Below are 26,312 nucleotides of genomic sequence, written 5' to 3' on the forward strand. Positions count from 1 at the left end.
TCAAACAAGTATGTTTGTATATGTTTTTATTTAACTGGTTTGGTTAGATGTTCTAGGATATTGTTGATTTCATTTGTATCATAGTTGAGTCTATTCACTAAAATCTCAAAAAGGTATTGGGAAGCAACATAGGAGACTTTTGCTGATGTTGGGATACAATTCACAACGTGATGGTCTTGTAACATAATGAAATAAAAACATCATTTGAAAAAAGTCTTAATTTGATAAGTGACACTTTTAAGCATAAAAGGTTTAGAAGATTGGTAGGATTTTTCAAAACATGTCTTGAATATCTTACTGAGGAGTTTGATCGAATCAAGCATATTGCATTTGATAGTGGACGTTGTGGTTGTGTTTTAAGGCAAACATATGATCTATCATGTACTTGTGAATTAACTTAATATGAACTTGGGGTGATTCCGTCAATTGAAATTTATATCATGTGAACTAAATTGAAATTTTCAGATATTTCATCAAATAAATCATACGCAGAGTTACATTCAAAAGAAAATTAATCTAGAGTTGAATTGTTTCAAAAAAGTGATCATTACAGGAAAGATGACAATCAAACACAAGTTACTTGAAATTGCTTGTCTTGCTATGACATTAATAGTTTCTCCATTGCATAAAGTAAAAAAAAAGAGTACATAAAAGACCGAAGTTCACCAATCTTAAAGGTCTACAAAGCTTGAACCTTCATATTTCAAAAATGTAGATGTCTTCAATTCCAAATATGATACTTCTTCAGGAAAGAAAGACATCCAGTACAAGGAAAAGGCGAATGTTAGATTTGGATATATGCAACAAAGGTGAATGCCTATGTTAGATAAATTACATCCGACTTGTCACCTTTACATTGTCGATGTTGTTGATGATCATTGTAGGTGTAGAATGCATTGCTACTTTGTTGGGATGGGGAAAAGTCATGGCTCCTTATCTAACATGATTTATTTAAAGAACTTAGTTAGTGGGTGATGAATATTCAATATTAATGGAAAGCTAGGATCGACTAAAAGAACTAAGAAAATCTTTGTTAGTCAACTCACAATCAGGGGTGGTATGTGTTGTTATACTTTACACTTTACTTATTATGTCTTCATTTTTCTTTCATAACAATTTGTTTTATTAATTACAGGCTAAAACGTGGAGAAGTCAGTGACTATACAAGACATAAACTATGCTATTTCTAGTCGATATAATGTCATCTTAGACTGTATGTCATCGGTTCAAAATATTACGATCTTCCCACTACATACTATACCACCTTCTAATATAAGACAATATTAACTAATAAATATAGGACATGTTCATGATTATCATTTTGTGCATGTAAAGTGATTAGTATTTTGTATCAGTATAAAATCATTTTCATTTACTAATTTTATCTTTACAAGTTCACTAACAAGAAGGTTGTTCTTCATTGATGGTAGATATCATATCATCTACCCATTGTTACAACGAAGCTCATGCATTCTCATCTTTTTATGTTAGTAAGATGCAAACATTTGTAGAGTTGATGGACGTGAATAATACTTATGTGGACTTATAGAAATATTGATATTTGTATTATATAAACAAGTTAAATATAAGCATACATTACTTCAAAGTTCAAAACAACATAAGACATAATAAAAACACTAATAATACATGTAAATCAATATAGATAAATAAATCATTGAACAAACACGCTGCAAGCTAGATGTAGATGAATGTTTATCGCATACATTGCGACCTCACCTATTGTTGAGGGCATGTTCTTTGGACGCCTCACGAGCTATCTGTAATGCTTTGTTAGTTTGGTCTTAGGTTACAATGTCCTCACTCACCTCACGACAATCAATCATCCTCTGTAATATGGTCAAAACACGTTTGATAGTGCCCTACAATGATGACAACAACAAATTAATTAGCATTGTTTCATAACATAAATACATAAACATTATTTGATTACATATTGATTGTCAAAGCGGCTGTAGCATAATCATTGCGCAGACAAATAACCAGGGGGGGTGAATTGGTTTCTTACAAAAACATGTGCCTAATTTTCTCTTAATCAAACTTACTTAGCAGATAATAGAAACAAAGTAAAAAAGTAAGGTAGAGAGAAATTTGCACAGATGATTTTATACTGGTTATGATCTTACCAATCCTACGTCCAATTGCTAATCTCAAAACAATATTAATTATCTACTAATCATAAAATCAATACAAACTACAATCACACAGATAAAATTTGCAAGGTTTAGAATACAACTCTTTTAACGCTCAAGAGATGAAACACATTTCCCTCAGACACACCAAGGGATGATCACTTCCTTCAACAAACAAAGGATGACGCCTTCTTCAGAACACCTCCTAAAACACATTAAGGATGAACCAACTTTTCTTTTGTCACCACAACAACACTTCACCAGCTCCGCAGACACTAAGTTTCTCAAGCCTAAAAAGAATACTAGATTCTCAAGTGATTCACAAAGAGTTTCTAAGTTCAAGAGTTCAAGGGAAGGTCCTTGAGTAAGAAATGAGAGTCTATTATTAGACTATCTAATTGTGTCTTGACCTCATGTAGGCTGGAAATTTGCCTTCCTATTACAAAACATGTGGCCCGATGTCTAATCTCATCAGAACTAGTCAACAACCATTTCCTTCTCATACCAGAAAAGTGTTCATATATTCAACTCTACAAAAAAAAGTACAAATGTATTTCAATAATAAAACAAGTGCAAAATACATGTGTACCTATAAAAGAGTCAGATATCCAACAAATTGTTTTGTCTCAGCAAAGCTAGCATCTCCAAGTTGTTCATACAAGTGGGCAGATGCAACAATTTCCCAAGCATATCTGTCACACTGCAGATGTCTAAAAAGTATCAAGTATGAGATGTTCTTATTTGCAAAAGTTGTGCATGATGAAACAAATAGGCCTATGTGACATACTCTCGTTATTAATTCTCACAACAGTTGTTATATACATCTCTCAGCCAACTCAATCTTATGTAGGGACCACAACATTACCTAAAATTAAATGTAGCCCTCATACAATCTATACCCAAAAGGTCTATGATAGTTTTCAAAGCCGTTTCAAAGTTTAAGGGTTCATTCAGACAAGATCGTTCTACTACAAACAGATAGCAACACCAACATGTCATCTAGTATTATAGTCATCTTATTCTAGCTATAATCAGTTTCAAACAATGTAAAAAAAAAAAAAATCTTAAATATATGCGTTAGAACACTAAACCCCTGCTTACAATCAATTTCTAACCATTTCATTCATACGCTACTTAAATATAATAACCAATATCTAGATTAACTCTGAACATCAATGAATCTCCAATTTATCCTTAAAAAAATCAAAGAGCCATAATTTCTCCAAATGAAAACCTTCTGCAAATGAAAACCCTGACTACGCTGACACTCGCATCCATCTAGAAACAATTCCATAATAGAATGTATTACCGGATCTCGAATTGGGATGGTTAAATCCAGTATTCAATTAAAATAGGTGTTTATTGATTATCCTTTTAATTCTCCCAAGCCAAACTCTATCAATACTTTATCCTTTAATTCACATTCTTTCATTTTTAGTGCAGTAGATATACTTTTTTTTCCCTCCATTATTTCTCTCCATCACTGATAAACATTTTCCTTAGTGCCTTCCTCTTTTTCTCTTTGACTTCCCACCTAAAACTTTTGTATTTCATCATGTGCGCTGGATAATTACCACCCCACTTAGCCTTCTGGATTAACCACGATGGAACAGTTTCTTCTTTTTCACTCTTCTTCTCCAATTTCTTCTTTTTCATCAACCAACACAGACCCTTTCTCTGCACCTTCGTTGGATCACCAATAAAACCGTGTCTAGAATATTTTAAAAGAGAAGAGCATGGTATTGAGTGGACCATAACAACAAGCAAAGAATTGTTGGAGGAGCTGCAAGTTACAGCCAAAGAAGGAAGAGATAAGGGAAAAATATATTTAAGGTTCTTAATATATTTTAATCGAAATATTAGAATTTACGGAGTGCAATAGAAAGAAAGCTGAAGTGCAGGAATAAATGGCCATAAATATTTTATGTGTTCTAAACTCATTAAAAAAAAATCGTTCTAAAAGCTATAATATGCGTTTTAAAAGATTTATTGTAGAAAATTTATTCTAAAACATATTTCATATGTATGAAAAGTTTATTTTAAAAAAAATGTCATAAAAAAATTAAAAAGTTTTATCCGAAAGATTTTCAAAATAAATAATCCAAAAGTCACTTTTACTTTTTTTACAAATGACAAAAATGATTACTTTTACTTTTACAAATAACAAATAATTATTTTAAAATTTAGGGAGATGCCTGAAAGAAAAACCTAAATTAGTTTAAGATAGAGAATTATTGAGTCCGATGTTAGTGTTTTATCTAACCTTTATATACTATATCTGAATGACTTAAATCCTAAACCACTTGGGTGTGGGATCCAAGAATCATTTTTATCAATCAATATTATAATTTGTAGGAGAAACTGGTAGTCAGTCAAACGTGCCCAAAATTCAATCATAAAATACGGGTTGCACATAACTTTTGTTATACAATTAAGTGAAAATATATATAATATATTAATGAAACATCAATAATAGAAATTCATGCAATAAACTATTTAGCACTTGTGTTCAAGGGCAAGAAACCTTAGTCCATAGATCATAGATATTCAATCAAACCCTATCCAAGTTTGTTTGAACATTCGGTACTAAAAATACTATACAACATTTTCTCTTCAAGCAAAAAAACATTACATATTTCCACATGTATGCCCCAAAAACACCATCTTCAAAACAGAACATTGTGAGATAAAATGAAGGAATAAATATGTAGAAAGTTGGTGAAGAATACTATATGAGACGTATTTCGCAAACTCAACCTCAAACTCTCAATGCACTCACGAGATAAAATTTGTATCATCCTAAAATGTTGTAATATAGTGCCACAAAAACACAGTCACCTTGCTCTAAAACAGATCCAGTGACATCTTCAGTTTGTTTTGTTTCCATCTAGGAAGCTTAGAAAAAGCAGATTTTGGCATTCCAAACTTCTCACGAAACTCTTCATTGGATAGATACACCTGTTCATCACAAAATGTAGATTCCAGTCAGTTTTCAGAGTATAGAAAAAGCAAGAAAAAGGTAAAAGATGGTGACAAAACTGATTGAATTAGTTTAGAAAGTACCTCTCTTTTTGTCAAATCAATGCCAGTTACTGGATTAGCAGAAACTACTCTCAGGCGTTCGTAGGGGTATGTAGGCAAATTCTCACCATCCAAATTTCTATCCTTTTGAGTGAAACTTGCAGACTCGTTAGATGAGCTTAGTTCTGTGGCTGGAGACTCAGTCTGTGGCGTTGGTTTTTCTAGGAAAACAAAAACAAAGATAACAGGTAAAGGAAGAAAAAGAATCACTTTAGCCAATACTTTATAACTCAATCGATTTTGCGTACCACTAATGATTCTTTACAGAACACCTAAGAATAATTACTTGGCGGAGATCTTACATCATCTAAAGATAAAATAATTTTACGGTATATAAATGGGTGCAAACTTCACCTTAAAAGCTTATTTTGTAGAATTGAGTTAAGCTTAAAGTCCACTTCTTAACATGATATGAAAGTCATGTCCTAGAGCTTATTTTAGTGAAATTTGTTGTTTGTTGGATCTATTATTTAACATGGTATGAGAGTTATGGATTAGCAAAATTTATTGTTTATTAGATCTATTATTTCATCCGTTATCGAACTAATGTCTAGTCCCCCGTTTGAGATGTATGTCTCAACCTACTATTTATTAAGATGTATATATTAAAATAACTATTTTAAAATTCTTACAAAGAATTCTCTTTATCAATATATATATATATACCAAATTTGGAGTAGATAGCTCCAAAGAGAACTAACTCATTCACAAATAGACTAACTGTTCAACTAAACAATTTCACATCAAAAATTGATGAGAACGATTGTTATTACCAGCACTGTCATTGGTAGGAGAGCCTTCAAAGAGCTTCTTGACAACAGGAGTAGAGCTAGAAAGAAGCCTATCACCTGCACGGCTAGGTAAAGGGGAACTACTTCTTCCACGCCCATTGGAGAAAGTAGAAAAGCTTCTGTGACCATTAGGAGGAGTAGAGTCCCAGGAGGTTGCTTTTAATGGGTTTCTAATATGTCCCTGGATAATTTGGAAAACATTAGGAAGACAAAAGCAATGATCCCAAGCTGAAAACCTTCTCAAATTGATGTTATGAAATAGTCACCTACTTCTACACTTTTTGCTTTTCCTTTCAGAATTGCAAGCTTTCTCTCAAATGAGTTGCCAACAATCTGCAACAATTCATTCAGAATACTTGATAAGATTGGTGACAATATAATCCAGGTGTAAACCAAAAAGGTGTCGCCTTCAAACACCAGATAAAAAAACAAAAGTGTTACATATGCAAAGAGAACTTCTGGATTCAAACTCATGACCAAGGTACAATGGTGAAAAACTAAATTGTATATGAAAAATATTTTCAACAAAGCATAAATAAACAAACAAATTTCCACATCTCATGCCAAATTTCAATCTTCCTCCTTTACTACACATCAAATTCTTTTAATAGATACACAATTAAATTTACAATTTCATCAACTTGTATACATATTCATACACACAAACAGACATATTACCTAAATTTAAAATCTGCCTAACAGGCATGCACAAGAAAGCATTAGTATTTACATATACAAGAATTGAAAAGTGCATCACAAAATAATCTGAGTAAACCAACAAATAAAAATAAATTACACCACATTTATATGTATAACAACATCAGGGAGTTCGGCAATCGATCTTTATTTTTGGGAAAGTGGGGCCAAGGGATCGCACCAAGTCTCCACTATACCAATGAGGAGTTCTTAAAATTAGTCGTTATAGTATGATGATCAATAGTTATGATTTTGAAGGGAGAACACTTACATTTTCTCTTGAATGATCCCATGAAAAGAAACAAGTGAAAAATGGTGGCTCATAACCTTCTGTTACAATATAAATAGGGATGTCAAGGGATAGGCCTTCAGCAAGGACATCCATTTCCAGAAATTTCTGCTCATAACAGTTTCCAATGTAAGATAAACATATTGCAGCAAAGAGGAAGCCTGTATTACATTAAAATTGCAGACTTTGCTCTCATGATTCATTGTATTGACAAATAAGAATTAGTTCCTAGAACGAGATTGTCAAATAGTTAGTGAATAATGAATAATCGAGAAACAACTACCAAACTTGGCTCTTTATGAATTAGATGCATAAACAATTACTTCCTTGTATAGTATATAGAGGTCTTTTTCATTAATAACTTGGATTCATTGGCAAAAAGTTATATAGTGGCTATGGCAGAGGTCCACGTGTGCAGGAAAACAATGTGGAAGAACAAAGTACAAAGTAATAATAACAGATGTTAATGGTGGGAATTCAACATGTGAGTGGCTATGTGAAGACCATATATAAGTAAAATAAAAAATTGATTTAATTGCATGCTTGACAATTAGTGGAAAAGCATCGCAAGTAGGTACCTGGCCAAGACTAAGAGCTTCTTGTTTTGATTTCACAGCCGAATGCAAGCCAACCCAAACATAAATCTCTCTTTGACAATCAAGCAACAAAACATCTTCAGTAATTAAATCATCCTGTGTATAATTGTATATCTCTTTCACCTGAAATATTACATGAAGGCTACAATTAATCACGTTAAAATAATACATTATACATATGTGTATGTGAGCAAAAGAAAAATTTGACAAGAAAAGGCCATATTATAAAGTTCATAGAACTAATGGAAAAAAAAGAGGCTTTAATTCTAGTTGATGTTATATATAGGCATTTCAATCCCAGTGCTGATAATCTAAATGCTTATTAGAAATGCTAGTTATGGTGCTTCTTATCTCAGTCTTCATCAGAAATAATATTCTATTATTGAGTTAATAGAATAATGTATTAGTTATTCAAGTAACTATTTATTACAGGTGGCACAAACAGTTTCAAATTGTAGAAGTAGCATACCCTGAAGTCTCCTCCTGAGTTGAAATTCCAAGAAATCAGCGTGAGAAACATAACCATCAATTAGACATGGTTTCCCTGTCATTTCACCCAGGATAGTTCTAAACCAAGTGAGATCTAGATTACTCTTCTTAAGAAGGTGTTTTTCTTACCTTTTGTTATTTTTAATGCAAATAAATGTGGATCATCTATGAATCCTTGAATTTCTTTGCCTTTTGGATACTCTGCCTTTCCACCAAGAACTTCCCAGAAAACATCAGGTTCATTCCCTTCCCTCACAGAAACAGGTAGCCATTTTGTCTGCAGGTTTGCATCAAGAAATAATGAGTTAACACCATAACAAGAACTATATTGTCTTGTAGTTTAATATAAATTCAAATGAAAAACTTGTTGCTAAATGTTTCCTTTTAGTGACTTTCACATAGAAAAATATTCTAGCACCAAATATCAATTGCAATGACGTACATTAAGTAGCTCCACCAGTCTATCAAGAAGATTATGGTCTCTAGCAGAAGACAGACTCCCAATCCAAGTATAGATAGATCCTTCATTTTGCAGAATGTAGCAATAGGATGAATTCAGGGAGGTTGAAACCTATAACAATTTTAGTACATAGTCAACACTTACTGGCCAATAGCTTTGCTCAAAGCCTTTGTGTACACTTTGGTAATTAGAGAAAAGATATAATAAAGATAAAAAAAAAGGACTCCACTATGGATAAAAAGTCAAATTAATAGAAACTTACTTGATCAACTTGGATGGCCTGCATATTATCTAGACTTGTACCTTGTACTCGAAACAAAGCAACCAGGTTTTCATTGTAAGTGTCATCCACCATACCTTTTTCTTCAATAAAGTTTCTATACCCTGAACTGTTTCCCCCCTTACAAGAACAAAAATGAAGAATTTGGAGCATGTGACATTTTTTAATATTAACACAACTTGAAAATTTGATTTGGAGCACATACCTTGAATACAACTAGTCTGTGAAGTATTGAGAAAAACTGAGCTGGTTCTTTACCCTCATGGATTTGAGCCTGAACAGACATGTGATTTAAATTGAATATATTAGGCAGACTTATATGCAGGAAAGTTATGTCTTTTACACGAATGTGCTCAATTTTGCAGAATGTAGCAAAAAGTAGCTAGCACCTATTGTGAAGATAAAAATTGTACACATATTTCCCAAGAGTATAATTTCATCATTGCACATATTCGATCAACCTAGTATAAGAGTTGGCATAGGAAGAACAGCACTAACCATAACTGGATTAGTTCTGATTGAATCAGCCATGGTACTCATGTGGGAAATGACAGCTGTTTTATCCTCCTGCAGGAAAAATCATAGAACTAAAGGTCAGTTTGGGTAAGGATTATTGACAACAACCAAGCCTATTTCAAAAAATGAGATTAAAAGTTTATCATTGTTACAGAAGTTGAAGAACTGAGTACTACATGGAAGACATATCGAGTATTTTAGACACATTGAAAAAACTACCTAATGGAAGACAGAAAACCTTGACTAGTGTCTACTGTTGAACATAGTGAAAAATAGGTTTGAGATTAATCTTCCTTGTGTAGAAAATACACATAGGATAATGTATTTATAATAAAAGAAATATGAACTAAATCCAAAATATAAATAAAGAATAATAACAAAGTAACTAAAGATAAAGATAAGATATCTAATAATGTAATATATCTAACACTCTCCCTCAAGATAGTACATACAAATCGTATGTATCAAGTTTGTTACAAATATAATCAATTTTTTGTATCCTTAAAAGACTTAGTGAAAATATCTATTAACTGATCACTTGAAATAACGAATTCAGTTTTGATGTCTCAAAATACAATCTTCCTTCGAATGAAATCACAGTAAATGTCAATGTGTTTGGTCCTCTCATGAAAGACATGATTAGAACTAATATGAAGAGCAGCCTGATTGTCACATGTAAGTGTCATTTGAGTGACATCTCCAAATCGTAACTCTCTAAGCAATTGTTTAATCCAAACAAACTCACAAGTGGCTCAGATCATAGCTTTATATTTTGATTCTACACTAGATCTTGCCACAACACTTTGTTTCTTGTTTTTCCAAGAGATCAAGTTACCATCAATAGAGACACAATATTTGGATGTAGACCTTCTATCAGAAGAAGATCCTGCTCAATCAACATTTGAATAACAAACAACTCTTGTATGGTTATTGGAACCATATAACAACCTTTTTCCAAGAGCTCCTCTAATGTACTTTAATTTATAGATGACTACATTCCAATGATCTTCACATGGGGAATTAAGAAATTGGATTACCATACTAATTGTAAAGAAAATGTCAACACGAGTAACTGTAAGATGATTTAATTTTCCAACTAGTTTTCTATATTGCTCGAGATCTGACATAGTCTCCCCCTGATTTGGTAGAAGTTTAGTATTAGGATCCATGGCGTGTCAACAAATTTTGAATTCATCAACCTAGTTTCCTCTAAAATATTCAATGCATACTTCCTTTGAGATATAAAAATATGATCGTTCGATTGTACCACCTCAATACCTAAGAAATATTGAGTTTGCCAAGATCTTTAGCCTAAAAATGGTGACAAAAATGTTATTTCATCTAAGAGGTGTCATGGTTGTCACTACCTGTCAGAAACCGTGATTGGCGTGATAGAGATCGGCATGGTGTATTTTAGGAAGTTTTATATTTGATGTGCTGTATTTTTTGTAACAGTTATGTGCTGCCTCTATTAGGTTCATTTATGTTTGATTGATCCCGTAATCACAGGGATCTATCCCTTAGAATTAGCAGTCCATGTTTCCTAAAATATGCTGCAGACTTATGTATTTATATAAGGGTTAATAACCTCTTAATTGAATAAGAAAGAATTATATTCCTTCTAAATTTGAGACTACCTGTAAGAATGATGTCGTCAACATATACTATCAAGTAGACACATCTAACACTCGACTGACAATAAAAGACTAAATGATCTGCCTCACATCGAGTCATACCAAATTGTTGAACAACGTTGCTAAATTTTCCAAACTAGGCCCTAGGAGACTATTTTAGCCCATATAAGGATTTGCGAAGACCACCTACCAACCTAGAAGACTCCCCCTAAGCAACAAATCGTTGTTCCATATAAATCACTTCTTGCAAATCTCCATTGAAGAATGCATTTTTTAACATCCAATTGATAAAGAGGTCATTGTACAAGAGTAGTCATGGCTATAAATAAACGAACAAAAGTCATCTTTGCCACTGGAGATCATCATAATCCAACCCAAAAATTTGTGTGTAACCTTTTGGCCACAAGACGAGCTTTGAAGCGATCAATAGTACCATCAAGACCAACTTTGATAGAAAAAACCCACCTGCAATCAACAACAGATTTCTCGGACGATAATGGGACAAACTCCTATGTTCCACTAGTCTGAAGAACACTTAGTTCATCTAGCATGGCCTAATGCCAATCAGGATGGGCTAAGGCATCACTGACAAATTTTTAAATGGTCATAGAAGACAGACGAAAGGTAAGTATAAAAAGGTGAAGATAATCTATGATAACTCAAAGCACTATAATGTAGAGAGGGATTTCGAGTAGAATGGATAACTTTTCGAAGGGCAATTGGAAGATCAGACTCAGAGCGGTCGCCGGTTTGAATTGGAACTATAGAGAGGTTGAGGGCGGCTCTGGTGGTGGCAACAGTTGCAATGGTAGAGGCAACGAAATTTTTTCTAAAAACAGACTTAGGCTCAAGATTCATGTTGAACATGGTGAAAAGTAGGTTTGAGATTAATCTCCCTTGTATAGAAAATACACGTAGGATACCGTATATATAATAAAAGAAATATGGGCTAACCTCAAATACAAATAAAGAATAATAATAAAGTAACTGAAGATTAAAAAAATATCAAGATAAGATATCTAATAATCTAATATATCTAACTCCTACCATTACACTTTTGGAGCCAATCCAAGCATAAAATAGTGTCTCATCTCTTCCATTTCCTGGAAATGTATACTGTACAATATAGCAATCTCCACTGTAAAGCTTTGTCAATTCAGTTACTGAAAGAAGGGACAATTCATCACCATCCACCCGCCAAACCTGATATTGCAGTATTCAGTAAGGACAACACAGGAAAAAGAGAACATGATCACTGGAAACGGAGAAATATATAGGTTTTGAGCAAGAAGATACTTTTATTGTGCCACTACAATCTATAGATGGTTCGTTGTCTTCTTCAGGAAGTTCTTTCACCTCATAACCCTGGTGCTTGAATATGGCTGAGGCAGAAAAAACAAACGTAAAGAAAAGAACAATAGAGTACACACTAACTGTAAACTTCTTAAACACGAGTAGTGTGTATAAGATACTAAACCTGCCACTTTTTCTTTGCCTTCCTCATAAAGCCTAAGCTCCACTGTTTTAGGCCAATTAGTAAAGTATGACCGAAAGATGGTACTTTCCAATCCTTCTGACAAAAATGTCAAATGAGTCTTGCTTGATCTGCCTTCATTTCTGACAAAATCCTATTAAAATGGACATAATAGTGAGCATAGGAAATGCCCTCAATACAATGCTTATGGAAAAGTACAATTGACAACATGAATTAGTGTAACTCAGTGTAACTCAACTGTCCTACCATTACAGTTACAAAGAATTAGGTGGCGTTTATCTTATCATTAAAAATTATAAATAATTTTGACTCCAAGGAAAATAGTATAAAAGTAACTTTGAATGAAGAAAACTACCCAATAATATATATTTCTTTAGTAAGATAAGTTTCAGAACAAAGGTGAACATCAAGTGAGTGCCAGGGATGAACTGCAGTCAACAAGGGAGTGGATTGTGAGTGGGATTGAGTTTATAAGTGAAAGTTTGACATCAATAAACTAATCCTAACTCTTTTTTTACCATAAGATAATGGTAAAACATACAGACTGGAAAGCTGGCATATTTACAGTTTCCATGAAACAAAATAAACTCAAGAGAGTCTTACTTCTATAGCTCTGGTGGCTGTTCTTCTTTCAGTCAATAAAGTCTGCCTTCCCATCCAGACAAAAATCTCACTATCACAGTCCAACATATAACACTTGTCTGTCTCAAGCATTTCTTTGCTGAATACATTAGTTCCACTCTCACAAAGTTTTCCCTGTAAATTTATCCTGTTGAGATGTGAAAAAGCAACCCCTCTTTAGCAAAGAGTTACAAATTTCTTGAAGTTAACCAACTAATAAAGTAATTTAGGTTAGTCAATAAACTGTGATGCCCTTAATTGAATAAGTTAATTAAACTTGTATGTTTTACGTAGAAATAATCTTGACAAGTATGATTCGGCAACACGTGCCTTGATGCATGCACACAAACATTATGCAAATAGGTTTATAAACCTCACCAAAATAGCTTTAGAGGAGGAGCCTCAGATTCTTGCACAGGAGGCTGTTCTCGAGGAATGGGAGCGTAACCACCAAATAAACTCCAGAATTCACCCACATCGGAATCACCAACAAATTTTCCATCCTCTACAGCAAATAGTAAAATTATGATTGCAACATCTTTCCCTCAGAAAACGGGAATAAGCAGTAAAAAAGTTGTGTAACCTATAGTTGCCACTTCGCACTTTCCACCATGTTTATTCTCCTTGATATACTGAACAACCTCCAAAGCTTTAGCTCTTTCTTGAATGGTAGAGTTGCACCCACTGAAGAGGAAGATTTTTAAGGCCGTGTCAAGGATGAATACATCTTCATGATTCAACGATGTCCTCATAAAAGGCACCTAATGAATATATATATATATATATTTATATAAGTGCGTTTGAGACAGGCTATAGTAATATAATAACTCAAAACAATTGAAAGTCTGTAAGCAAGAAAAGAAAATGGAACTGAGAGCTATGCTGTCTGAAACTAACATGTATAACCCCAGCACAGATCGTCATTGATATTAATATTATCTCATCTAAAGTCATTAATCATTGCTTCATCCCCTCATAGAAATCACAGTCAACAACAACAAAAAACTAGAAATTATACAGTAGCAGTTAATTATCAAATTTCATAAACAACTCACTTCCTTCACATGAACAACATAATCTCCCTTGCAAGTATACAGGTGGACTTGATATTCACCATTCAAACTCCCCTGTTTCGAAGTAAACACTCCTTCAATGGGTATAAGACAAGGCCTGAAGTATGATAGAAACTTCTGCGATTCTTGGCCTTGAATTTCCCTGTATTGAACACTACACGATCCTAATGCTGCATCCAGCTCAAGTGCCTTTTCTGATGCCAAGCTTGAATCTACCTGTCAAAACTTTATTGACTGTGAAACAATGCTGATCATGCTATGTATTCACAATTAGTACTGCAGCATTCATACACATTTAAAAACTACGTTCACTGTTTAATGTATTAAAATCAAATGTTGTGTTGTGAATAGATATTTGTTACAAAATATTCATTACCTTCTTTGATCTATTTAACCTGATCTAAATCACCAAGCAAATATTGGATAAACAAATAGAAACCCATAGTCTTTGTTTTGCTGTTAGATAAACAGAAATTACACCTAAAGCAAGTTTTATTGAGGAAATCTTGGTACTGTAAATTATGTTAGGTAAACTTAAGTGAAATAAAATTAAATGGGTTGTTTTATGGGTAATTAATTTGTTTAGGAGTTTTGTCTGTTTTGGAATACAAGGGTCAGAAGATTATTGTATTGGTTAATAGGTAATAATTGTGTCTTGATAGTAGGTTTAAGGCTTGGAGATGAAAAGTCAAATTATATACTATAAATTGTAATGTTTTTTATTAAATGAAAAATACAAGAAAAGTGAATCAGATTATTCCCAAAAGAAGCTTGACAAAGAGCATAGAGAGCTCACATAGCCCGGTAGAGCATGTGGAAAGAACATGTAGATTGCTAGGTTGGGATAAAATCATAAAAATACAGTTTCACATTCCCTAAATGGGATAAAATCATAAAAATACATTTCTATACAGTTTCACTCTCGTCTCAGATTATATAACAATTGATTACAGTAAACATTATGAGAAACATGACAATAAATGTTTATAGGAAAATGGAGGACCACACCATCATGTGAGTAAAAAGAACAAGGAACTATTTGAGGGAAAAAAACTAAGGGCACATATACAGCCTAAAAATATTTACCAGCCGAAAAATAACAGTAACATTATCACTACAAGCAAGACAACTAAAAAAGAAAGGATATAAACCTTCTTTGCTTCACTTCCCAGCCAATAATGTATGTCATAATGAGGAGGTCCAATTTTCGGAAAGACGGCCTGTTTCAAAAAACACATAAAAATGTCTGCATCAATTTAAAGAATTTAGGTGAAAATTATGCTCATACTGACAAGGAACTGTTATGACATCATTATCGTGAAGGTGTCTTAACATCATTATGTTAAGACATCAAAAGGGGATATCGAAACTCAGAAGAGATGATGAAGAGAATCTTTGAAATTTTGGATTTAAATGAGATATAGGAAGCAAATTCTTCATGCATTCAAAAGGTGAGCAATATCTTACATTCAAGACTAAGTATGCACTTCCGGTATAGAATTTTCCATGACTTGACTTTGACACCGAAACCAACTGCTGGTTCTCAATACACCAAATTTCTAATCCTCTAAGAACATTAAGCTAAGTATAAAACAGAAACTTGAACGAGAAACTGATACATTTAAAAGTTAAGTTTACAGCTGAAACACAAATCTAGTAGAACTAGAATAAAAGTCAAGGGATAAGCATCCAGGTGAAGAATTTTATGTGCTTCCCAACTATTTTTAAAATGTAGCACGATTACAATGCAGGAATCTTCTCTGCTATCATTTTATATTTCCTTTTTCTACATAATCAATAAATAAGACATTCACCAGTGCCTGAGGAAACCCTTTGCAATTGACATGGTTAATGCTAGTTTAAACCAGCTATGTTTTGGCGCCTTTGTCATCAGAAATTAATACCAATTCTATTTTTCCTGGCATGAAAGAAAAAACTGAACACAAAAAACTAACTACTTCCTGTTCAACAGACTAACACAAATTATGAACAATTGAAAAGAAAATTGTTGTAAGGATACGGGTTTGCTCCTGCCGTTTGGAATGCAGAATCCATTTCTTTAGTGGCAATAGGCATTGAGTCTGTGGCTATAATACTCCAGCCAAAAACCCCAACACTAGATTATTCTGCAATCCAGGATTTAAAATACGTTAGTCCTCAGATCCTGAGATATATATGTTAACAATAGGATTGCTCTTTCCCGAGCATATATTAATACTTATCTAGTAAGGGTTAAGGTGGCAACACATTAATGACTTTATATTATAACTGTATCTATAGTCCAGAAGCAATGCTATAATAAACAAATAATCATGGTAAGCAAAGAGATGCTACCATTGTGCAATTAATTTAAAACAGCTAAGATTTCACTTAAAGAACTTATGCAACGATGACAGTTACATGACTACTGATTACTCAACCATAATGCTAGAAAGTTAATTTAAGAATTTAATTCTATTGAATAAATAAACCAATGAATGACAGCTGTTATCACTAAATTTATTGTCTTTTCTTCATGTAATTACAGAAAAAAAAGCATCACTCAAAGTTCTAATTATTTTGGTTATGAAACATTCAAAAGGAAAATGTGTATCAGACTTTAAAAGCATTCATATTCTGTTTCTGCAATGCCTATAGGTCTAACCTCTGTCATTTTTCTGGTCAAGTAACAATGATGAAGGTAAATAAATTAAATTTCCACCAAGACATCAAGAATTTAAAAGAAAAAAGTCATTCAGGTAATCAACTTGATAACTTAGGAAAGTCGACACTAGCAAGAAATCTAAACTAAATACTAAACAAAACGCATCAAATTTCAGAAAATATTTGATGAAACTAACCCAACACACAATTCCCAAAATCAACACAACTCTCAGACTGCACCGAAACGAATCTATATCAGTCAACAATACCCAGAACCGATCCTACCCCAAAGTCCTCATCTCATATTTAAGCCTCGGAAACAAATACACCAAGCATCAATCAACCAGCCGCCGCAAGTCCATTCATTCCTTTGGGAAAACAAAGTCAAAAAGGCAATAAAAATGCAAGAAAAAGGGAGAGAAAAAAGATGATCTACAGCAAACAAGCACAAAGCATGAACAAATTCAAAGAGCAAACAAGAACCAACCATAAAGGCCGTTCATTCCTTGGGCAAAACAAAGTCAAAAGACGATAACAATGCTAAAAAGGGAGAGAAAAAAGATGATCCACTGCAATCAAACACAAAGCGTGAACATTCAAAGAGCAGACAAGACTCATTTGACCAGCAGGGTAGATCATAGTCCGCACACACCTCGATTCAACAGCAGATTCAGGAGCTACCACCAAGTGATGGTGATGGTTGAACAGACAGGGAAAGAACAAAACTTGGATATTCCCATTTGAAAAGCCAAGGCCGAAGACAAACAAAATGAAGTCTTTATATTGGAGGGTGGTAAAATGGCATTGGAATGATGAAAACAGCGTTTGGTGGAGAAAGAGACTTGAGATAAAGCAAAAACAAAAACAAAAAATTGAAAAGCATGGTTATCTTTACCGTCCAGCTTGTATATGGGGCCCACAAGAGTGGCTTTCTAGTTGTGCACTTTGCAGTGTGGTTGATGGAAAGAGGGTGATGATGATGAAGTGTGATGTGGTGTGGTGTCTGTTTTACGCCTTCTGGTGTTACCTAGACAGTGAGAAACATTGCAATGGAAACCATAATCATAGAGAGAGATTTCCAAACTCAAATGTGACTTTCAACACTCTCTTGAAAGTTCTGACAGACCTCTCTGACATAGGATGGTATATATTCACACCTATACATATATATTTTCAGTGTCTCTGTCTCTTTGTTTGTGTAACATATTCTTTTCTTTTTTCCTATACATGATAACAAATAAAATATAACTTTTATTGTCTTATTTATATTTTAGATTTTGTTTTAACCTTTTAGATTTAAAATGAATTACTTTGTTCGTTATGGTGGTTCTGTTAAAACCAAATCAGTCTTTTCACCAGTTTTTGACAGAAACAGTGACAGTTTTAACTGATATGTGTCTTCAATTTAGTGGAAGGATTAAATTGGTCTAATAGATGGTTTTCAAATATTAAAATTAAAATTTTACATGATTAAAATGAAACTTAAAAAGTAAAAAGGATATCAAAATTATTTTGATTAATAAAATAAAACAGATGCATTTTTAGTTTGAGTCAAACTTGAAGAAGTAGAGGCTAGATGTATTCGATCTGTTTGACATTTTTTATTAATCACTTTGTTCTTTAAATTTTAGAAGATGGGCAGATTTATTTTTTATACTTTTAAAAAGGGGTGATTAATTTTTCATGTTTTTAAAGTATGACTAGTAAATTTGTGGATATTAAAGAATGGAGACTTCAATTAGTTTAATTGAAAATAACTTTTTTTAACAAATTTCTAAAGATTTTGATAGAATTACTATATTTGAGCAAGAAATAAATGAACTTGAACAGAGAAGGAGTAATTGTTTATTTATAACAGCATTAAAATTCTTAAATAAAGTTAAGATACTATAGAAAATTTCTCGTTGCTATGCGGCTGAATTATACAAATTGTATTGAATTATTATAAAAAAATTAAATAAAAGTTTGTATTTTAAAACTTACAGTTAAGTTGATAGGCTTATGATTTCTTTGTAATTAATTCATCGATGTAGGGATTTTGTGAATAAATCGGAAAGTTGGATATTTAATTAAAAATAAATAGATAAGTACTTCAAAGATCTCTTTAATTTAGTTTATTTCTTCGAATTATTTTGCTTCTTACATCTTGGTCAAACAATGTCATTAACTGTGTGTTTAGAAATTGGATAAGGTGTTTAAAAAGGGGAAAGTAATTTTTCTTTAAAATTCTTTTTGACTAAACATTGTTGATTAGATATTTTATTACATTACATTCAATAATTTAGTAATTTTAATAGAAAAATGCACTTAACTGAAATTCAGGAATTATATATTATATTTAAAAATTAAGATTTAAAAAAATCCCTCTTTCTCTCTCTCTTCTCTCCCCCTCCTCTCTCCCTCCTCTCTCGTATTTTTTTAAAGGACTGTTGTTTAAACTAAAGTTATCATTATATTTTCAAAAATTACATTCTGAAATATGATAACTAAGAAACTTATTCTCAAATATTAAAAATTGTTCTACGTTACATTTTAATTCTTAAAATATTTTTTAAATTTAAAATAATTTAAATTAAATATAACTAAAAATTAAATATATTGGGTACATTGAAAAAGTAACTTTCAATGTTAAGTGGAATATCACTCTTTTTGGGAATTAATGTAAAAAGTATTATAAAAAGAAATTTACAAATTTTAAAAATAAATAAATAAAACCTAAATAGTTTTCAAATCTTCTAATAAAATTCGTCAAAACAAAGTGTCGTGATATGTTTAACCAACATATGATATCAATCAAAGACATTACATAAATAATATAGAACGATATATATAATGTAACACAGTCAAAGGAATATAATATAATAATAGTATTAAAACGTAAAAGTGAATGAATGTGTGACAGAGGCAAACCGACATCTTTGTCGTTATTTTCCGTTCTTCTACTCTTCCATATGCAAGTCTTTTTCCTTCTTTTTTTTTCCTTTAATTTTTTTTATTCTCATCTATTTTATAAATGGATTACACCGAGTAGTTGGAGGATTAAAGAGATTGAATTTTTAAATATAATAAGTTCTTATTTTACCCTATTAAATATTTCTTTTTAATTTCTTTTATTGTTTTAGTTATGTATAATTGAGAAAAGTGGTCATCTCAATTAATTTATTTTATATTGAATTTTTGTATTGTTTTTCGACATATTATAGTAGGTTTTTGTTCAGATAGCATTATCTATTAGACTGTGTTTACTTAAGGAAAATGAGTTGGGAATGAGAAATTGAATGAATTTGAGAGTAAATTGTTTATTATTAACTTTAATTAATTTGAAGGTGATTGAGAGTAGATTTAAAAATAAAATTTATGAAAATTTATGTAAGATTTGATCGATGTGATAAATAAAAAAATGTATTAATTGATAAAAATTAAAGATTATCAAAATGTCTTTAATAATAACAGTAATATAAAATGATATTGATTAGTAACATATTTATCGCTAAAACAAGTTTTGAGTATTAAAATAAATTAATAAAAAGTTAAAAAGAATATATTTAAGTAAAGTAAACTTATTTTGCTTAAAATTTAATTTTTTAAAAATATAATTTAGTTATAAGTTATCTAATTATTGCTTTTATAGTCAAATTGTATATTTATAATAATCCATAATAAAATGAAGTTAAAATATCGTACGAGATACAAAATATACTTAGATAATAAATAAAGTATCACACTCACTTTATAGTGTAAACTAATCATATTGAAAGTGAGGTCTTGATAATTTTCATTGGCAACTGTTTAGTAGTAACTCTAGTCTAAGAAAAAAAAAATTTATAGATGTATGAAATGGTGGAGAAAATGATGGTGAATCCAGACGAGGCATTGAAGATAATGAAGGTCATGGAAGAATGGTAGTGTACCAAAACTCTTTATGTCTACTAGCGAACCAAAGCACCGGTTAAAGCAACTTAGCCATATGTTTGGTAACAAAGATAAACCATTAAGCTAGTCTATCTAAAAACAAGAGGTAAATGCTTGAAAAAAAAAATAGTTCGACATTCTTTCTCAAGTTTCTTTGGCAATAGAAAGTCATATTTACCTTAAAAAAGCCTCATAAACCTGAAAACTTATACCCTGTTGGTTACTCTTCATATAATGAGGTAAGGGGTTGCAATGCACTACGTGGAATCGATTAAGCTAAGTGTGGGATTGGTTACGCCCACCATGAAATCGATTACAGGTATCACTGGAAACGGTTATAGCTTCTTCTTCAAGACTCCATCTTCGATCTTCGTTTGAACTTTCGTATTCACTTTGGAAACCACTCACGTGAAAGTGCATCAACCCACTAATGGACATCGAATGGGGTACAACAATTACAAGGTTCACCTTGACATGCAAAGGAGGAATTATGGTAATTGTAGAAGGGCAAAATTGATATTTATCATTTAATCCCTTCAAATATTCGTGTTTCAGACATGATTAAAAACACCCTTCATCCCGCGATTCATCGCCTTGCCTCGTTTTGAATTCCCTCAAACCGAACACCATATTAATAGTTAATTTGTCTTCGTTGATCCTCTTGAACAATACAATCCTCCAAGCGAACACAATTTTAGTCTGTAGAAGTTTAGCTCTAAAAATAGTTATTTTTAGGTTAACTAAGCTAACTAGTAAAAATTTATGATGCTATTGTTTAAATTTATTGTGGTGTTGATAAGATTATGGTAAATGTTTATGATATTAAACTTTGTTTCGTATAATGGTTGATTATGTTGTGTTGTAGAGTTAAACTACATAATTTGTTTAAATTGTTTTATGGAGTATAAGAATTGTCACTTGGATTATCTAAGCAATTTTATCATTAAACAAAATTTATTTTGATACAATAAAGGAATAAAATGACTCCAATGGGACGAATTAATACCTTTGAATTTGTTTATGAATTATGCAGTCTTGTTAGACGAGGCCTTAGAGTCGCTTAAAGAAAATGTGGATCATATCCTCATTGGACGAGTGTTAACTCATTGACAAGTGTACCAAATCGTTCAAGTAATATAAAATGGTAAGACCAAATATCGTTTCCCAAGAGACTCGTGTAATAATAAATCGTATAATGACTTAACTAATTAAGACTAAAGAATAATCCCATTGAATGAACTTTAAATGCAATGAAATTAAGCATGATACTTTAAATGTAAATTGATCTTTTGTAGCTAAAACAAGAGTGAATGAATGAAATTAATATGATATGAGATGGTGGTATTGGGGTTAGATTTCGCCTACTTCACTTTCATGCATATTGGAACCCATCTTCTTCATTGAAATGCTAATGCCAACTTTCTAGATTACTTCAAACCCAATTCCTTGATGGAAAAAGCCTATATTTGATTATTAGACATCAATCTCTTGAAAAACCTTAATAATCAATTCTGTATTAAGAGAAAAAGTTAATGACAACTAAAGGTCATATCTCTATTTCTAAATAATATTTCCTTTAGGTAGATTACTCCAAATCACGATTCATAAGCTATTTCCCAATAACAAATAAATCCAAACATCAAGTTATGAATGACCAAAAACATAACAAGCATTAAGAATAGGAGAAAATCACTAACATTCAATGAAAGAAGCTTAATATATTCAAAACATGTTCAAATACATGAAGTTCAGATGTTACATCTTTCCCCAACAACAAATAAATTTAGCTCTCCATTGTCTTGGAAAACCTTGGCTTATAATGGAAGAATGTGGAAGAGATGAAAACCCAAGGAAGAGAAAGGGAGAGCTACCACACGCCCAATCTTGCTCCAAGAGGTCAAAATTAGGGTTTTTGTGCTTCCGTCGTTCAAAGACATCCACCCTATCACGTAAAAGCCTTTAAATAGGTCAAGAATGCCACGTCAGCATAAGTGACTGACGCTTAGCGCCCTAATTGGGTGCCCAGGCGCAGCTGCGTGTTGAATGACGTTTAGCGCCCGTAGAGGTGGCGCTCAGGCGTCCTTGCGTGGTGAGTGGCGCTCAGCGCCCCTAGAGTGGGCGTCTAGGCGTAGTTGTGTGGCCCTTAGCCCTCAGCGCCCAAGCGTTCCTGCGCCTTCTTCAGCCTTGTAGTTCGGTGCTTTTGTTGTTCTTCACTGGGTTCCAACTCCTTAATAATTTGATCATCTTCCAAACATACAGTAACCTACAAACTTTAGGGAAATTAGTGATGAAAATCATTAAGTATAACCTCAACTAACTTATTCACAAAATTCAGATAAAAACGAGAATTTAAGCAAGCTTCAGGCTTAAAGAAAGTTGATTTGGTATCAAAATTACACCACAGATAATGGTAAGATTTACCGTTATCAACGAGCCAAATAAAATTTAGCTCCTAAACATGAGCTAAAAGGGTCACAAAAAGAAAGCATTTTATCTTAATTCCATGAAGTATGAGATCTTGGCCATTGGTGAGCGAGACTCTCACTACATGATTTTTTGAGGATTTTACTCTTAGTACTTGCTCTTCGGGCAAAGAAATTTATTTTGAAAACAAATAGCATGGGTTTTGACATTTGTTGGGCGAGTCATATAATCACTGAGCAAGTCTTTCATTCAAGGTGACTTGTTGGGTGAAAGACTAGAGGCATAAATTTTTTAAAACTATAAATAAACATAGTTAAAATGTCTTAAATCTTGTGTTTAATTAACTTAATTGTTTTGGAATAAGACATATGGTTTGTATGGATATTGTGAATGTAGTGACTTATAGGCAATGAGTACTACATGGATGTGATGTGGTGTTAAGTGATGTATTGAAAAGAATTTCGTAAATACTATTCTAACTCTGTTATTATGAAACTCACAAAGGTAAATATCTAGTTGTGAGAGTTGAAAGAGGTTCCTACAAAGCTTCAATGTAAAAAAGGATCATACCTTGTAGTTATAAAATTTTACCCCGACCATACTTAAGAGAGATTGGTGTTTTGGTATGAATCTATAAGTATAGCTCCTGAGAGGCAGGAGTAAGGGATGACAAATGCAAAATCTCTGAGTTTGCTCAATACATTGATCTTCCGGAAGTAAAGTCAAATGTCTATGTTATGATCGAGCCATGAGAGTTGTGTTGTGATGATTGAGCCGTGAGGGTTGTATTATTTGATAGACATTTGATTATTGTAGTTAGTTGTTGATCTGGAGTTGATGATGACTTTTGTTTGTAAAGTAAGCTTTAATGTTGCATCAAATTTATGATAGAGATGGAAAAAGAGTGATAAATAGGTGAGGTATTGATTTGTTGCTTTTTGGATTGATGATAATGTTGGTTTATGTAGTATTGCTCAATTTTCACTTGCTTGACCTTTACCTTTTGTGTTGTTTGTGAATTGTCCATCGGTGATGATTATATGCAATACACGAGCACAAGTTCATCCAGATGATAGTGAGGAGTAGTTGTGAGGTTGCAGAGTTTCTAGTTTATTTGTTGTGGAAATGTAATTAGAATGTATATATAAATTTATGCACCTTTGTATATTATAAAACCCTTAGACTGACTAAAACAAGTCCTTTTTGAACAACATTGTCTACCCTTAAACATACTGACATAAGTCCTTTTTTTAACACTTTCATGTGTATGTGTGTATGCGTGCGCGTGTGCGCGTGTGTGTGTGTGTATGTTATTATGCATGTGTGTGTGTGTGCGTGTGTTCAAAAATACCCACAACTTCCTAATACTTTAGTTTAGACTGACCAAAATGACACATCCTATAAAGTGCAATAATCACAAGGCACATGCACATCACATTTTTAAGTTTATCTCAAGAAATATCACAAAATCAAATTCACCACATAATTGAAGTCAATACTCACACATTAGTTTATACAACTAAGCATAACCATGCAATCAAATATTTATAGTTTCCCTTACTTGGAGTGTAAAATTCTTGAGTCAAAGGTTGCTCCTAAAGACTTTAGTACTCACAAGATACTCTGACTACCAATGAAAACTTTGAGTAAAGATTAGAACTCACCCTCATGACCTTATACAAATAAATTTTCACCTTAAATTATTTTGAATCACATGCAACTCAAAACAGTAAAAATAGATTAAAAAAAGAACTTACTATATTTTTAACTTTGATTGGTTATTCTTTGTAGGGATCCTTCTTATGGTCTATGATCAAACAGATGAAGGATGAAGTAACAACTTTAGAAAGAAGCATAAAGGAGTTTTAAAAAAGAGATAATGTTTTTTTTTATAAAATTAACTTCGATTAATAAAAAAATATATTTATAGTCTAACATTTTAAATAATAAAATAATTGGGTGTCATTTTTTAAAAATCACTATCACTTTTTATTATTTTCTAAGTCTTAACATTCTCCCTAACAAAAAAAAAAAGAATTGACTTCAAAAATTCACTTATAAAAAAAATGTGAGGATAAAACTTTCTCTTAACTTCTTATAACCTTGAATTGATAGTCTTTCCTTTAAGTTGCTTGTTTTGATGATCTTTTATTCTCACTAGTTCAACTTCAGTTGAAAGATTTCTTCTTACGTGAATCTCATCAAACTTCAATACATGAAAAGAATGTATCACATATATATACTTCCTTAGTTAAAAGATGTGAAACATGCTTGTGAAGATTTGTTAGGTGAAGGAGTAAAACAATCTCATAAATTATTGAACCAATTCTCCTCAAAATTTAACAGGTCTATTAAACTTAGGAAATAACTTTTAAATTAAATAACTTTTTTCATAAATAGTATGAGTTACCTTCAAGACGACAAATCAATACAATGAAATATGTTGAAAATATCATATGCTACCTAATAATGTAGTAAAATAAAAAATATTAAAAAAAACAAATGGCATTTTGGAAACCTAAATTTTAAGAAATTGTAATTACAATATTACCAAAACTTAGATGTTTTGTTGAAGATGACATCTTCCCCGCACGACCATCTAAGGTATAAATCTTTATATATTTACCAATTAGAGTGTGTACTAGACAGGAATCTAGGATGAAAACTATCGGTGGAGAAGTAAAAACTTAAAATCACAATATTTTTATTTTCAAAAATATTAGAGATAAAATCTTTAACATATTCTTTCAAATTTAATTTTACAATTAGTTAATTTATTAAAAATATCATAATTTTGTGAGATTCATTTCTATTTATATTAACACGATTACGCAGTTTCTACTTGACTTTAATTAAGAAATAATGTTATTTAAAAAGTTGGATTAAAGTCTTCTTAATTTTTCAAAATCTCCAAAACTTTAATCGTACAAAACAATGCTCACTGCCAAAAATTAAATACAAGCAGGAGAACTACCACCTACTATCGACATATTACTAGCAAAAACAGATATGTACTTTATATATTTAATTTTTTTTATGATAAAATAGAAAACGATAAATACAATTCAAAATCTTAATATAATTATTATTAAAAATAAAAATATTTATGAAAACATTAGTAAAATCATAATAAAACTTATAAAAAATATTGTAATTATACAT

The 26,312-nt window shown here is 31.9% G+C and overlaps 1 protein-coding gene and 1 long non-coding RNA gene across 5 annotated transcripts; both read right to left on the bottom strand.

Annotated features, from left to right (window-relative positions):
• Positions 1-661: 661 nt before the first annotated feature.
• Positions 662-4,012, bottom strand: LOC148198666 (uncharacterized). Its single transcript, XR_015779901.1, has 3 exons — positions 2,740-4,012; positions 1,738-1,880; positions 662-937 (listed from the first exon to the last, which is right to left on the bottom strand). It is a non-coding gene; the product is annotated as an uncharacterized LOC148198666 (long non-coding RNA).
• Positions 4,013-4,609: 597 nt separating this feature from the next.
• On the bottom strand, positions 4,610-17,860 carry VLN1 (villin-like 1). Of its 4 annotated transcripts, none has more exons than XM_047301503.2 (23): positions 17,710-17,860; positions 16,192-16,297; positions 15,639-15,738; positions 15,323-15,391; positions 14,154-14,387; positions 13,682-13,859; positions 13,477-13,603; positions 13,081-13,246; positions 12,460-12,610; positions 12,279-12,364; positions 12,030-12,185; positions 9,331-9,399; positions 9,038-9,106; positions 8,815-8,952; positions 8,535-8,663; positions 8,222-8,369; positions 8,073-8,086; positions 7,586-7,726; positions 6,990-7,115; positions 6,293-6,355; positions 6,005-6,203; positions 5,214-5,392; positions 4,610-5,108 (listed from the first exon to the last, which is right to left on the bottom strand). In XM_047301503.2, the coding sequence occupies exons 2-23, from the start codon at positions 16,245-16,247 to the stop codon at positions 4,995-4,997; spliced, it is 2,712 nt and encodes a 903-aa protein (XP_047157459.1). In that variant the 5' UTR covers positions 16,248-16,297; positions 17,710-17,860; the 3' UTR covers positions 4,610-4,994. The 4 variants fall into 4 exon arrangements, with proteins under 4 accessions (XP_047157459.1, XP_047157458.1, XP_047157460.1 ...); XM_047301502.2 differs by lacking the exon at positions 17,710-17,860 and adding an exon at positions 17,467-17,639; XM_047301504.2 differs by lacking the exon at positions 17,710-17,860 and adding an exon at positions 17,302-17,436.
• Positions 17,861-26,312: the final 8,452 nt, after the last annotated feature.

This window comes from Vigna umbellata, chromosome 5 (assembly GCF_029865625.1).
Source record: "Vigna umbellata cultivar VRB3 chromosome 5, Vumbellata_1.0, whole genome shotgun sequence".
NCBI lineage: Eukaryota > Viridiplantae > Streptophyta > Magnoliopsida > Fabales > Fabaceae > Vigna > Vigna umbellata.